The sequence below is a fragment of the Pollicipes pollicipes genome, unplaced genomic scaffold (assembly GCF_011947565.3).
Source record: "Pollicipes pollicipes isolate AB1234 unplaced genomic scaffold, Ppol_2.1 Scaffold_3216;HRSCAF=3773_pilon_pilon_pilon, whole genome shotgun sequence".
In the NCBI taxonomy this organism is placed as follows: Eukaryota; Metazoa; Arthropoda; class Thecostraca; order Pollicipedomorpha; family Pollicipedidae; genus Pollicipes; species Pollicipes pollicipes.
In genome coordinates this window covers 6,158,854-6,173,853 of record NW_023596251.1, presented here as the reverse complement: position 1 = coordinate 6,173,853, position 15,000 = coordinate 6,158,854, and the positions used below count along the sequence as shown (strand labels likewise).

The window sequence follows — 15,000 nt, the reverse complement described above, 5'->3', positions numbered from 1 at the left end:
CTTACGGCAATTTCCTCGAAAGTGAAAGCCCGAAAAATCTGCAATGCAATTCCGATTGGCAAATTATGACTTGGAGACGGGCTCTTCTCGCCAGTGTGAGGAACGTGGAGCAAGGACGACTTAGCACAACAGCCTGCTAGCCAGTGAGGTGTACGCACCTTTGGAAATGCACCTTTTCGAAATTGCTGCCTTATTTCACACCGCGCTCCATTTCAATAAATTTGGCTTAGCTTGGCGAATGTCCTGATTTATGTTTAAAATACTGAGGTTTTATAATTTTTGCGCGAAGTTTCTCTACGTTCCCAGAGTTGTTGCGATTTGCATTACCTTACATCTCTGCTTTTGTGACGACGTGCATTACCTGAGACAAAGTATTGCGGCTTTGTTTGGATCAAAGTGAATCATGTAAGAATCGGCCGGAAATTTTGTGTCGCATACGGTATTTCCATACGTGAAACCTGATATCATTGTCTGTGGCTATGTGCCAATTGTTGCTGTAGCCATGGATCATGCACCTGGCGTACAGGAAACAAGGGAAGGCAAGCAACATTACCGGTTTCACCAACGAAGCCCAGTTTCGATATTGTCACACCCAGCACGTCATAAGCTGAAAGCTCCCTTCGCGGTCCAGCCAAGTGTTTTTGCACATGCCGGATGTCTGTGGTCTGGCAGATTTCCAGCATGCCGATGATATTACGTAAAACCCAGCCATTATCATCGCTCATCTCCACACCGCTGGACGTCACCCCAACGACTCCTCATCCCCAAAACACCAACAGCCTGCAGAGACGAAGTCGGCATGTATTTAATCCTCAGCGAACTGAATACTGAAATGACACACATGGGAAATCAAAACACGCGAAAGTTTGGCCATCGGCGGGACGCGATCCGACCTCATTCGGCCTCCTCTTCGGCCGGTTCGCTGGGAGCGGGCTCCTCCGGCTCCGGCTCCGAACCCCCGCACTGGCAGTAGACACAGCGGTGGTCGCGACGCACAAAGCCGCAGCCGTCAGGGCAGTCAGACACGTCGTCGCCGCACAAGTTGCTGTTGCCGAGATCTGCCGATAAATCGCCAGGGTCAGCAGTCGGAATGGTCGCCAAGGTCACCACGGACATGCAAACTGCAGGAGGGGGAAGTGGGAGAGCCCTCTCTGGAATCGGTGGCACCGCCAGTTTTCTGAAACTGGTGATAGCCCTTTGGTGCTGTCACGCGAGGGATCGGCATCGCCTTCCCTCTGAGATCGGCATCGCCTTCCCTCTGAGATCGGCATCGCCTTCCCTCTGAGATCGGCATCGCCTTCCATCTGAGATCGGCATCGCCTTTCCTCTGACATCGGCGCCAGTACCCTCGTCGGTGTGCCGGCACCAATCGCTGAACGCTCAGAGACGTCCGAGCGATGAGGACCGGGACGTCCCTGGTAATCACATGAGAGTCTGCCTGTGGTGTCCCGGGGTCTTGGATTTCTATCACACTGTGTCTCTTTCATGAGTGTGGGTACCTTACTTGGATCTGCATCGTTGTCCTGAGATCTGCGCTAAGCAGTCATGAAGGCTCGGAAACCCCTCAGGTTTTGTCGAAGTCCGTGTGTCATCTGTCACCCACAACGCACGTGCGGAGCTACCGCGATGCGCGTCACGGCGGAACAGTCATATCTTACGATTTGGAAAGGCGAAACCAATGCGCTCCATGTAATCACTGCCCGGTCACCAAAAGGACAGCCCGTGTCACAAAGAAATAGGAGTCAGCCAACAATCTAGCACCGGGTGCACATTATAACAGCCACGCATGAGGTCGCCATTTCAGTCGCCCCAACGGATCTGCTTAGGGCTGCATTCCTTAGAAGCAAACATCAGGCAAGCCTCATGCAGTTTACGGGGCTAATCCTAGATTCAGACAGATCAGGACTTTGGCATGCCTCATTTGGAGCCATACGGATACCAAACGTCTTACTATGATCGCAATGTAGCCTTCGTTTCAGCAAACGGTCAGTTTCAGTGTTTCATCGAAAGCCATGTATTTGAAAGTCTGATTAAACGAAAGGACGGTGGATAAATATTCCATCTGATGGCCATGAAAAATGGGCCCCAAGAGCAGGGGCTCCACATAGTTTTCAGCTAAAATTCCGCAGTTTAGGTCATGAATGGATGTGTCATGTACTCCGAAATTTGAACGGAAGACCACATCAAAGAACAAGCTTTTGGCCTTCCGGTTTAATACGGTATCTGATTTTGTGACCTGAACTGTTTTACTCTAATAGCTGAACCACACACAGCAAGAACAGGGCAAAACACGAAGAGCAATGCACTGATTCAGTCGAGACTTTATCGGAACCTCACAGACGAGCTGCAGCTTCCTAATAGCCACCCTTAGTCCTCGCCTGAAAACAATTAGTAACGGTTTCTCATGGGCCCGTTTGACAACTAATTTAGTCCGTCACGCTCGCAATACAGTTTACTGCCTCTGTACATATACCAAGAACATTGCACTACATTACATCGCATAAAAGAACAAGCGTTGTGTACGGGGACGACTCTGAAAGCGCACGACGTTCCATTCCACGCTTCATGTTCAGCTCTTTCTCGCTGGAGCTCAGTCGTTACTCTGCACCAATAAGTCTTAAAGGCAGATATCAAGGCCGTTGAAGAATGTTACCAACGAGTGTATGACAGCCCCTTGGAGTGAATGCGCGGTTTTTCTGTCGCTCTGGCGTTCCTATCAGTGTGACAACATAACAGTAAACTGCAGGAGACACGACAATATAACAGTAAACTGCAGGAGACACGACAAAATTCCAGGATCGACTCCGATTGGGCCGGTTTCGTTGTTTGTAACTTACGAAATGAAACAGCTGGTTCCTTTGAAAAGTTTAAACATAACGTTTGTTTGAATTAGCACACGGTTATGAGCCAAAAGGTAAATGATGTGAAGATACATTGCATCGGATGCAAAACAGGTGGCACGTCAATCATATATATATATATATATATATATATATATATATATATATATACAACTTCTAGGCAAAGACGTAGCAGTTTCCAGATGTTCATCTCATTACATAAGCAATTTTGGTGATTTGTTTTCTCACGATCAAGTTAGTTCGTGATATCATCGCTAGCTTATTATCCACCAGGCAGGGATATTTGGGGATCTTATCAACTCGGGTTCATGATTCATTTCTGTATATTCCGTTTCATCGAACGAATATACGAATGCGCGCTTGTTGCAGTCATATTGTTCCTCCTCAACGCTGATGATCGATCTATTCTGGTAAAAATCTGGGTAGTTACAGAATGGCTTGCCTAAAGCCACGGTAGGATATGGTGCCAGTTGAAGAATAATATTATTTTCACCTGTCTTTAACAACCACATGAAATGTAATGGCTTCAGCTATCGACGCACATACAACATAGAGTACCTTCCTTTTATGATTTGAGCGTAACATTTTAAACATGCTCCCGAGAAGTAGCGAAGCTATATAAGCCTAAAATGACGGGGCCTCCCGCCCGCGGGGGCTCCAGCATACTCTCTTACTTTCCTCCGGAAGCTCGAAGTCGTAGCAGTCCTCCTTGGTGCACTTGATGACTCCTAGTTTGCCGGTGCCCTTAGAGCACGTGCAGGTGTTGCACATGCTCTGCCAGGTGACCCCGTCCTTGCAGTCTGCAGAGCGAAAGCCAGACGTCATCAGTACATTCACACCTGTGAGTGAGACGGTCAGTGCCACCAATGTCGTTTTCTTCACGCATTACAACGCACATGCTTACATGCCGAGGCTGGACTCAGGGCGCCTGCCCGCTCGCCATGAGTAGACAGGAACAGCTCATCCATTCCGGCGTGCACTCCCCGGCTGCCTGCGGTCACCGCTCCCCTCCAGCCGGCCCCAGCCAGGGATTTCCTCCGCCTCATGCTTCTTAGGACATTCCAGCCGAACATATGAGGTACATCCTGCGCAGGCGTCAACCCAGCCCCGTCCCCATGTGGTGCATGCCGCAGCAGGGGCGCAGCCAAGAGACTGGGGAGTGGACTGTGCACGCGCCGCTGTTACCATGCAATGCTCCTGGCAGAAAGTTAAACATGGGCTTTTTCAACATCAAGTTAAACATTAAGTCAGGTCAAGCTAAGTCGAGTCAAGTCAAGTCAAGTCAAGTCATTTCCAGTCCAGTCCAGTCTAGCGAAGTGGCGTCTCAGCTCTCTGAGAGCGAGTTGAGTGGCAATGCACTGTGGAGACCTGCGCCGATGGCGTTCACTCACTGAGTCGGGCCTCGACGCAGACCTTGGTGTTGGGGCTGGTGGGACGGTCGGGGTCGGCGTACAGGCCGTTGGGACACGGCTGGTCGCTGAAGATCTCCACCTCGCCCGGGTACAGCGGCGGCGGCTTGTCAAACTTCTCCTCTTCCAACGCGTTCTCTGGAACAGCGACCGACGATCAGCGGCGTCCGTCCCCGCAGTGAGCGTGTGGCAGAGAATGAGCGGGACAGCGAGTGTGGCGGATGAACTGTAGCAGCGTGGGATTGACAAATGGAGTGTAGCAGCGTGGGATTGACTGATGGAGTGTAGCAGCGGGTCTATGCCAGAGGAGGTGTAGGAAAGGAAGCGTGGCAGGGTAAGTGTGAAAGCGAATGTGTGGCAACAACTTTGCGGCAGGGAGTAAGGCAGTGGGCGTGGCATCGTGGATGGGGCGGCGAGAGTGTGATACATTACATATATGACAACGAAAAGGGACTTAAGATGGCCGGTAGACAAAAGTCAATGGATGACAGCGGATAAAGAAACCGATGACAGCCGTCCGTCGGCATTTGGCGGCGGGCGCAAAAACACATTGAGTGTGCAGTATGAACACTCGCCCATTACCCAAACACCACCAGCTCGTGGCTTTTAGAGTTTCTTGCCGCATTTGTCTCTTGACGACTGCCTGCTCTGGTTTTTGACTGGCCTGCTTGCAAAAATGTTGGCTAATTCGGAGAAGAGCCTGTTGAAGAATGTGCTGTAGTACTGGGGTAACCTTGAACTCGGAGCGGGGCCCCCGGTAGACAGTGCGTTGTATAGCTGGGGTCACCTTGACGAGGCCCGTAGTCTGATTCTCACGAACTCACGACACCCCGTGGGCGAGGCACTCACCGGGCACGGGCCCCTCCGGCTACCGTCTCGCCTTAAGCCGATTAACATGGCGCCAGCGCGGTGGGACGTTATTTTGGGATGGAGCCATTCTGTGGTGACTGATCACATTAGGAAGTGACGAGAGCTCGAGCTTCCCGCCACGTTAAGATGGGTCCCAACGGGCAGTAAGACGCGTGTTCTGAGGTGTCAGTATAAGTGTTGGCGGATTGCCGCAATGCATGAAGATCAATGACGTACAGACGTATTATACACATGACCGGCATCGCGCAAAAATGCGTACCGGGCATTAAAACATATATAGGTTCATACGAATAGTCCTACACACAAGCACACATATAACCAGCCTATATGTCTGCCATCCTTTTACAATATCCCAATGACACAGTTCAACATTTGTGCAACGAGAGCCTGTCGAGCAAGTCGAAGTTGTGATGTTATCAAAAGTTTGGCCCACTTATCGGCGCCGCACTGAGATAAGCCAGTACTCATCAGCAGCCAAAATCCACAGCACTCACTGAACATCATCATTTTGGATGCGGGTCAGCCCGTTCTGACCACTATTCCCGCTGCCAAAAGCAATGCACGCTGCTCTGTAGACATGATGCAGCTGCGGTGCAGGCGTGAGTAGGTACATTACTGCTAAGCCTGTGTTAGCTCCACAGCGGCAGGGCTTGCATATGCTTCATGAATACATATGCCGCGTGCAGCCATGTAAGCTGCGGCCCCCGGACGGCCTCGGATCGGTAATGGCGTAACACCTTTCGGCCCTTCCGATGCCTCGCCACCAGCCGGCGCCACAAAGGAGCGGCGCCGACAGTGGGCCTCAACCACCGCACACCGACAAAGCCGAACCCTAATCCCTAATATTGAATCCGTAATCCGTGGCCAGTTTATCCTGGGCGGCGGCGGGGCACGGTGGAGGGACGGGGATAACCAGTCCGAAGAGCGCGCCGTTGCGCCATCAGCGGCTGGCGCGACGCGTGACTCGCATGCTGCCGGTTCGAAGGCTGCTACTCGCTGAGCCCAGCTGGCGGGCTAGGCCAGAACTGGGCGGCGCAGACCTCGGCAGGCCAATGGCTGAGTACTACAGTAGTGACTAGTTTCACACGGCTGAACAGCGACTCCCTTTAACACTGATCTCCCAGCTCCCTGTGCGGCGAAATCCATCAGTGGGAGAATCCCTCACCTTCATTAGCGATGTCACCCATAGGCAGGTAAGCTCTCACCCCCCTGTACGGTATATCTCATCCGCAATAAGGCCTGTCACCTTTTTTAGCGGTGACACCCGACAGCAGTGCAACCTCTCACTTTGATGTGCGGTGACGCCCATTACCGGTGTAACTTCTCACCTTCCTGCGCGCTGACTCCCGCCAGCAGCAGCAGCGCCACCGTCCACAGCAGGCCGAGGGAGCTCATGGTGATGCCGTGCTGTGTGATGCAGGCGCGGGGCCGGAGTGAAGCCGTCGTCGGCAGCGCGAGCCGGCTTACCGGACCCGCTCGGTGCCAGGCGCCGGCACCGGGGGAGGAGCCTCTGCCGCCGGATCGCGCTCGGCTCGGCTCGACCGCGACCGAGAGGCGGATTTGCCGGATTGGCGAGAGAGGCGTAGTCTCGTAAAATATGTTGGGGGAGGGGCTGAGCAGACAAAGTGCCGAATAAGCTCCCAAAGTAAACAAAAAATGGGTTTCTTCGCAGCTTTGACTCTCTTTCCTCTCAAAGTTGCAGAACCAGAGGGCGCGTCTCCGCCGCCTCCAACTGAATAGGAAACCACATCCTTGAATACAAGGATCTGTTGCCTACGCTAGAATGTGGTGGAGACTGGGAGGGGTCGCGCGAGCCGTTGCTCGTCTCGCTGTGCCATGTGTGGGGCCCTGTGAGATTCTCTCGTATTCGCCTGGTGTAGAACACGGTCGCGACTGTCGCTCCTTGATTCTGAGATGTCTCGTGTTTACTGAGCCACGCGTCGTGGATCTGAGCAGCGCAGAATTATATACATATATTTTATGAGGTCTATGCCTCCGACTACGTCTTTGAGTAAACGTTGGCATACTTTTGTCCATCGATTGATATACTGTCCGTCACATCACTTAGAAACCATTGCTGGTACTGCATGAACTCCTAATATTTGTAAGAATCTATTGAAATTTTTCGTGACACTTCAAACAAATCTAGCAGTGCATCCTCTAGAAAATAATGGAGTTTAATTTCTTGGGGTCAGAAAAGCATTGTTGGGTTAAGGCAGTACATAGCACGTGCCGACAACAACAAACGCGGGTAGAAAGCTTAAAACCAATTAGATTGTCACGAAACAACAGACCACTCGCTTACATAATTCTTACAGTGGATCTCCTGGATCTTTTTCGGATACGGCAAACATTTTTCAATGTGGGAGGTTGCAAGGCAGAAAACACGCAGTATTCTTTAAGAAAGCAAGGAACACATGCCCACCACACTGAGCACGTACGTACGGACACAGGGTATATAGTGTAAAACACATATTGTATTGTCGTACACGTAGCGCCATGCCGTTGTATTCGATCATAAGGTCGCATGGAATGTAATTTAACAGACAGCTTTTGACCGGATCTTGCCCCGACATGGAGCTAAAATTTGAACACTAAAAACGAAACGCTAGTCGGAACTTCGAGGAATGATCTGAGCTGACACTGGAATGGGATGGTTTTGTGATGATCTTGATTGCCGAAAGTATATATTTTTAGTCTGATCTGGTGGCGGATGTCGCTATCTCACTTCAAACATTCCAAAACCCTGGGAAACGGCTGGCCCAGGCCACGGAGTAAGCTGGGCGCTGCGATTCAAGTTTGTGGCCACTGTGGCGTCTACGAACGGGGATCATTGACACAGAGTGTCACTTTAAACACTTTGTGGGGGGGGGGGGTTGCACTTCAGTACTGAATTAAACTCCACTAATGCTCCTCTAAGCACCCTTCCTAAAGGATATAGGCAAAACAAGATAGCGGACAATCTGTGAACAGGAACTTTACGCACAGACATTGTGCTATGCTTCACATGCCTCCTACTTCTTTGCGAACCTGATGTTTCGTTAAACGATACATCAGTACTGTATAATCGCACGCTGGCGTCACGCAGGCTTGCACAATGGCATGATCGCGATACGCAGGCTTGCGCATAGCAAGAGTGGGACAACTCAAAAATCAAAACCAGAACAAGCGTGTCAAAGGCCGATAGAACTTGTCCTTTGCATCAAAACGCAAATATAAGAGGCCGCAATCCGGGGAGGAATCATGTTTTGAGCCTAGGTGAGGTCAACCTCGCCTGTTCAGCCCCGCCAACCAGTTTGAAAAAGCAGCCTGTTTTGGATCATTGCTTGATTTTTTGCATCCAGATGCGCATGCGTCAATTCGTTGAAACACAAAGCATTAAGGGTGCCACAGCTGTTGTCACGGTGATGGCAGAAGAAGCGAATATCCATTACGGCTATCTCTTAATGCTGACTTTTTACTTCTGTCTCTTCAGCCTCCCTGCCACCAAACGCCAGTCGTTTGGAAGCCACAAGGCGGCCGGCCCCTCCCCACGGCCGCCATAGGAAAAGCCTGATTACGCAGCACGCGGGGCACAAACCGGAACAGCAGCGTCCAGTCCGCGCGCCCACCGAAGCTGCCGTGCAGAAGCCGCCTGACCGGCCGACGGGCCCCAGACTATCTGATACGGCGGACCGGCGGTGCCGACGGCAGCTGAGCTTAGCGGCGCGGCGGCCACGGCTCCGGCGCGGAGCGGGAGAGCGGGAGTCCGCGGCGCCTCAGGGGCAACCCGGCCTGGCTGGCAGCCCGCCCCAGGCGGTGACGTCACCAGAGGCCCGGAGGTGATGGCGTGGACGCGGCGGCGGCACGGGAGCCAACCCAGCTCAGGGACACGTGCCGCTGCGGTGGGCCTTGGCCGAAGTTATTCTCCTAAGCGGGTGTTAATGTCTTTAAAGGAAACTTCGGGATGAAAAAATTATGGCTACACCCGCCCACCAAGACTCAAAAGATTCGATAATCCATTGATCTACTGACGCAATATGGATCAACGTCTACACCCAGCTGGTTCCTAACGCACCGCTGTTGAATAGTGGTGCGCAAACGATGGACAGCTGTGAAGCTTACGCGGGCAGCCCGGCCCGAGTCACCCGACTCTCTCACGAGCATCCTGGTAACGGCCGTGAACTAACACGAAATGGAGTCCGAGCGTGGCACTTCCTGGTTGTTCGCTCGTTTGTTTGAAACGAGCACAGCGCAGTCGTTTTGCTATTTCGCTGCCGCATTAAAATAATTTGGCTGTGCTGGCACCTAGTGCTTTATCAGACGGCTAAGCTGCAACGAACTGGAATAACGCGGCAGTAGAATTCCGCCGTTGCATGCCGTTCATTCAAGCGCTTGGCACCACCATACGGTATTTAGTGAGGTGAACAAGAGCATACAATAGCATACAACGGCCACCATACAATATGTAGTGAGGTGAACAAGAGCATACAATAGCATACAACGGCCACCATACAGTATTTAGTGAGGCGTGGAGCATACAGCGTGGAGCGTCTGCCGACCGCCGGACCGACGTGGTTGAGATTAACACAAGTGTAAAGAACATTGGACCGACAAGGGTCTTTGCAGCAGGTTTGACACACCAGCCTGTCTAACAATGTCCCTGCCGCCAATCAGGCGCCACACGTCTGGTGACACCAACTACCGAGAATAGCCGAGACCGGACGGCCTCGAGGCGCATTGCCAAGTCATCACGTCACGCTCGTATCAGCCACAGGCTGCCGCAACCGGTACCTCTACGTGCCACGTGCAGGGCGCTTCAGCCCGCCTTGTGCACCTCGCCTCCTTTGTTGGAAGGCGACAACTCGTGGAGAGGAGATACTTGTGGGTTTAGGAACAGTACGGCCACAATTGCTCACCGGCTGCAGGTGCACCCGGGGCTCGGTAATCGATTCATGAAGATACTGCATGAGGATCTACTTCGCGCACGGACGGTATCTTGTGCATTCAGAACGCCGCTCCTGGCAGCCATGCAAGCAAGCTTGCGATAAGAAATAGCAGCATTTTTGGTTGTTCTGTTGGTCGTCGATTCAGGGTCCAGAGAAGTGAGAGTCGGACCCGGAATAAGCTCAATTTTCATTGAGTTAAGGCTGAATAAATTCGTGAAATGTTTGGGTAAGAGGGGATCAGAGCTTATTGGCTTGAATTATCGCTGAATTTACCCCAGTACACGTAAAATACCAGCATGTGGTTTTGTACTGACCATATCTTTACACGCAGCGTATGGAATACCAGGTGTTTTGCTATCTTACTCTAAAAGTAAATATCCTATGCAGGCTTTTGTAGCCCACAGCGCGATTCATATCCTGATGTGTGGTCACCGGATTTGGCCTGCTGTAAGTCTGTTTTTGAAAAAGTCACATTTCACCTTGTCGGAGTCGCATTTCATCCAATTCTGAACTCCGAATTGCACTCCTTTTTCCGATTCCGATTCCGATTCCGAATTCCGAGTTCGGAATAAGCGCAATGCACCGCAAGGCGGAGTCGGGACCGATGGCAACTGTCTGCCTACCTGTCTACTTCAGCATATTCCTTTCTGCCTGTTCATGCATTTCTCCCTCCTCTCTCTCTCTCTCTCTCTCTCTCTCTCTCTCTCTCTCTCATCTCTCTCTCATCTCTCTCTCTCCTCTCTCTCTCTCTCTCTCTCCTCTCCTCTCTCTCTCCCTCTCTTTCTACTTCTCTCACCCTCTCCTCCTCCTTGCTTTTCTCTTCTTCCCCTTTCCTCCCAACGCTCCCTGACACACTCACCCTCCATTCATCCACATCTCCATCCTCCCTCCCTTCCTTATTCCTTGAAGATGGTTCTCCCTGATTCCCTCTCACCCTGTTCCTTCCCCCTCGTTTATCCGTGCTTCCTTACAGGCCCTAAACCCAGCAGCAGTTAAAAACACAACCACCAAATAATCGACGGTCACACGGTCACACGGTCACAGTGCATCGTTCCATCTGTGAGCTCAAACCAACGAACCCGTGAGAGCCAGGCCTGCCTTTCCGGGGGGGAAGGGGGGGGGGGGGGGGCCGTGATACTCCACCATTCGCCGGTCTCGGACGCAACAGCGACAGCGGAGAAGCCTTGCGTCGTTCGACCCCAGATCTTTGATGTCTTCCGTATTGCCCGTACCGTTAGCATGGGACTGCAAGAACGCGGCGGCGTCCTGTTTGCCGTGGCGCGTCCTTGCCGGTTTTTGTGGGCGCCGAGACGAGGTAGCATTGGCATGGAGAGGAGAATACCGGGCCGCTGCAATAACAAGCCGTCTGAGAGCCTTTGAGCGCGGTACCGAGTCCATCGTAACAGGCATGGTCAGTGGCAGAGGTCGTCAGCTGGCGCCCCTAGTGACCCGCTGACTGGTGACGGGCCACATGACGGGGGTGAGGGGCGCGAATGAATGCTGGCGGGGGAGGGGGGGGGGGCGGTTGAGTGACGCACCTGACCTGACCATCACTGATAGCAAGAACAAGGAGGGGTGCTCGACGGGCGAGCCCCGCGGTGATGTGACGACCTGTGGCGTGTCGTCCATGCCCCCGACCGCCAGGCAGCGGTGGAGTTTTTGCAATGCCCCTCCCCCTGGTCAATCGGACGGACCTGGGCATGCCCGGCCACAGCCGATTGCGTCATGGTCTGCCAATGCTTCGCCGGCCGGGGTGAGGCTTGATGAAGCCAGCAGTCCCGGCCCGCTACTGATTGCCTCACTCTGATCGGATTGTCGCCGCTCAGATTTTCCTTTGCGAAAAGTCCGCTGTATCAGCATTCTCCATCAGGCGGGCCGTGATTGCGTTAGTTCAGGCACCCTCGCAGTGAAATGAATTACCTCATCAAGCCTTGGGGCCTGCTGGTTTAGGATGACATTTGAGCTTGTAACAAAGGGCCAGACGCTTGATATTTGCTTGGATTATATGTATATATATATATATATATGTGTAGATCACACACACACACACGCATATATATATATATATATATATATATATATATATATATATAAGTACATGTGTGTGTGTGTATGTGCATATGTCTCAGCTTATTGTTGCAAACATATAAAGCAGATGTTTCGATTATTACGGAAACTCGCCTGAACGAAACTCTACACGATAAACAAGCATTCCAAGCAGGATTTCATGCATCGCGCTGTGACAGGGACTTTTCGGCGGTGGGAAAAAGCAAGGGCGGGGGGGGGTGTTATTATATGCATTTGAATAATGGCTTGTCATGCACTATGCCTAACATCCAAGTCCCATATGAATTGGAAGTTTACTGGAGCATCCTTCGACCGTCTCAAGCAGACAGCATGATACTTGCTAGGGTGTACCTTCCACCTGATGCAGCCGTGCCTCATCGGCAAACACTAGCAGACCATCTTCTAGAAAGCGTCAACTTTCTCAGATCTTCACGGCCAAGAGCAAGGACTGTCCTTTTTGGGGATTTCAACAGTGCATTTTATGCGGATGCACTGGCCCGACAGCTTAACCTCCGACAACTAGTGACAGAGCCCACCAGAGGATCAGCGATTCTTGATCAAATATTTCCTAGCATTGATTCTCCAAACGGACCATTAAGTCTACCGGCACTTGAATCAGCAGATCACAACACTGTAGTGTGGATCAGTTGTGACCAGAGAAAAGAGACCGGCCAAATTCGTTCCGTAAGGCCACCTACGGATTTATCCACATCCATTTACCCAAGATATTGAGAGAATATATACCTCAAGAGATTCACATTGCAAAGACAAGTTGGTACAAGCGACGGATGACAAAAATTCCTTATGACGAAAATGGGCCTTGGTACAGACAAGTAGGACGCTCATCTAATCGACAGTCCGCTCCTTGGTGCCTGGAAATACCTGTAGGTGCAGATATTAACTCCAAAGCTAAGCTTATCGACCGACACTTTGCAGAAGTATGTACAACATATGGGCCACTTCTGACTGAAGAGTTGCCGTGTTTTTTGCCAGGAGAGGAAATTTCATTCGATCTAAAGCCATGGCAAGTAGCCTATAAACTATCACACATCCAGGAGAACATGGCTGTACCGGCTCGTGAGCTACCAAAGCAGTTGCCGAAGAAGTTTTGTGGCAAATTGACACCACCTCTCACCCATGTGTTTTCTAGATCACTTAAGGAGGGCCAAGTACCAGCAGTCTGGAAGAGGGCAACCATCATTCAAGTTCCTAAAAAAGCAACACCGAAGTCGCCAGGAGACCTGCGGCCTGTGAGCCTTACACCTACGTTTGGCAAACTTTTGGGACAGCTTGTTCTCCCCTCATTCTGGCGGACATAAGGCCGCAAATAGATAAACGCCAATACGGTAATGTATAGGGTGCCTCAAGGTCCCACTACTTGATAAGAATGCTGCACAATTTACTCTCAGTTGAATAAGCCAGACAAGCTCTTCACTGTAGGTCTGCGTGATTTCAAAAAGGGATTTGACTTCACTGACCGTACAACGGCAATGCAAAGTATGCTCAGCATGGGATTTCGTTCTGGCTGCGCGGAGTGGTTGGCCTCATTTCTCCAGGACCGAAAGCAAAGCGTAAAAATTCCAGATGGAGCGATTAATGGTTGAAAATCGATAACTTGCATCGCCCCGTAGGGTAGCCTGGTTGGACCGGCTACATTCTTAGCTGGGATGAACGTTGCCGCTTCTGAAACACAACATCGTTTGAGATATGTAGATTATCTCACAATATACGAAGCGTGTGCGATTGACCACATAGACGAGCGCAGTCAACTGCAAAACACAACTGACGATATATGTGGGTGGGCAGCTGCAAATAAAATGGCGCATAATACTGAGAAGTATCAGGTAATGCACGTTTTTGTTGCTCAGAAGTCCCTGATGCTTCCGCGCGTCACAATAAATGGGATCAGCTTACCATTTGTTTTACCAGTACTAAGCTTTTAAAAATAACACTATCCAGCGACATGACTTGGCAGGCACATGTTGATGAAATTGTTAAGAGGAGGCTCGCAGGCTTAATTTATGCTTCACGTTATGAAGAAACTCCGTCCGCCACAAGATCAAATGGTAAAAATTTGCATCACGTATGTTCGACCACTGCTTGAATACTCTACGGCTGTTTTTCATCCCGGACTCACCGGCCAACAAGCGCAACAAACTGAGCGAGTGCAGAAGCGGGCTCTCAAAATCATTGCCGAGTACGGCAAGAGTTCAACGGCTTCTACAGATTCTGAAAATGGAAACACTTGCGGACAGGAGGGAGACGCTGTGCTGACGGTTTGGACAGCAAATCCTGAGGTCTCCAGGGCATAGAGACATGCTCCCACCGACAAGAAAGGCGATCTCGGGAGGGAACACCCGATACGGTGACACGCTGCAGACTCCGGCTCAAGGCTTCGAAAATCAAGTGTACCATGTACTACAACTCCCATAAACATGAATATCATTTCAGCTAGTTGAGGAGTAGGCCCTCCACAACATTCAACACTGCATTCGTGAAGACGTTCAATGAATGTTAAAATGTTACTATGGGCTTTACATGCAATGATTATCTACGTGCTTTATGAACTGATACTCGAAGCCGTGTTTTTTCTAATATTTTCTAATAGGCCGTCTCTCCTCTCTCTCCTCCTCTCCTCTCATCTCTCTCTTCCCTCTCTCTCTCTCTCCTCTCTCCTCCTCTCTCTCCTTCTCCCTCCTCTTTCCTCTCTTCCTCCTCTCCCTCTTCTCCTCTCTCTCCTTCTCCTCTCTCTCTTCTCTCTCCTCCTCTCCCTCTCTCTCCTCTCTCTCTCCTCTCTCTCTCTCCTCTCTCTCTCTCTCTCTCTCTCCTCTCTCTCCTCTCTCTCTCTCTCTCTCTCTGTCCATC

General features: G+C 51.1%; 1 protein-coding gene across 1 annotated transcript; it reads right to left on the bottom strand.

The window, feature by feature from the left end:
- Nucleotides 1-781: 781 nt before the first annotated feature.
- LOC119091065 (uncharacterized) lies at nt 782-6,597 on the bottom strand. Its single transcript, XM_037213782.1, has 4 exons — nt 6,469-6,597; nt 4,253-4,408; nt 3,536-3,661; nt 782-1,058 (listed from the first exon to the last, which is right to left on the bottom strand). The coding sequence occupies exons 1-4, from the start codon at nt 6,533-6,535 to the stop codon at nt 895-897; spliced, it is 513 nt and encodes a 170-aa protein (XP_037069677.1). The 5' UTR covers nt 6,536-6,597; the 3' UTR covers nt 782-894.
- Between the last annotated feature and the right edge of the window lie 8,403 nt (nt 6,598-15,000).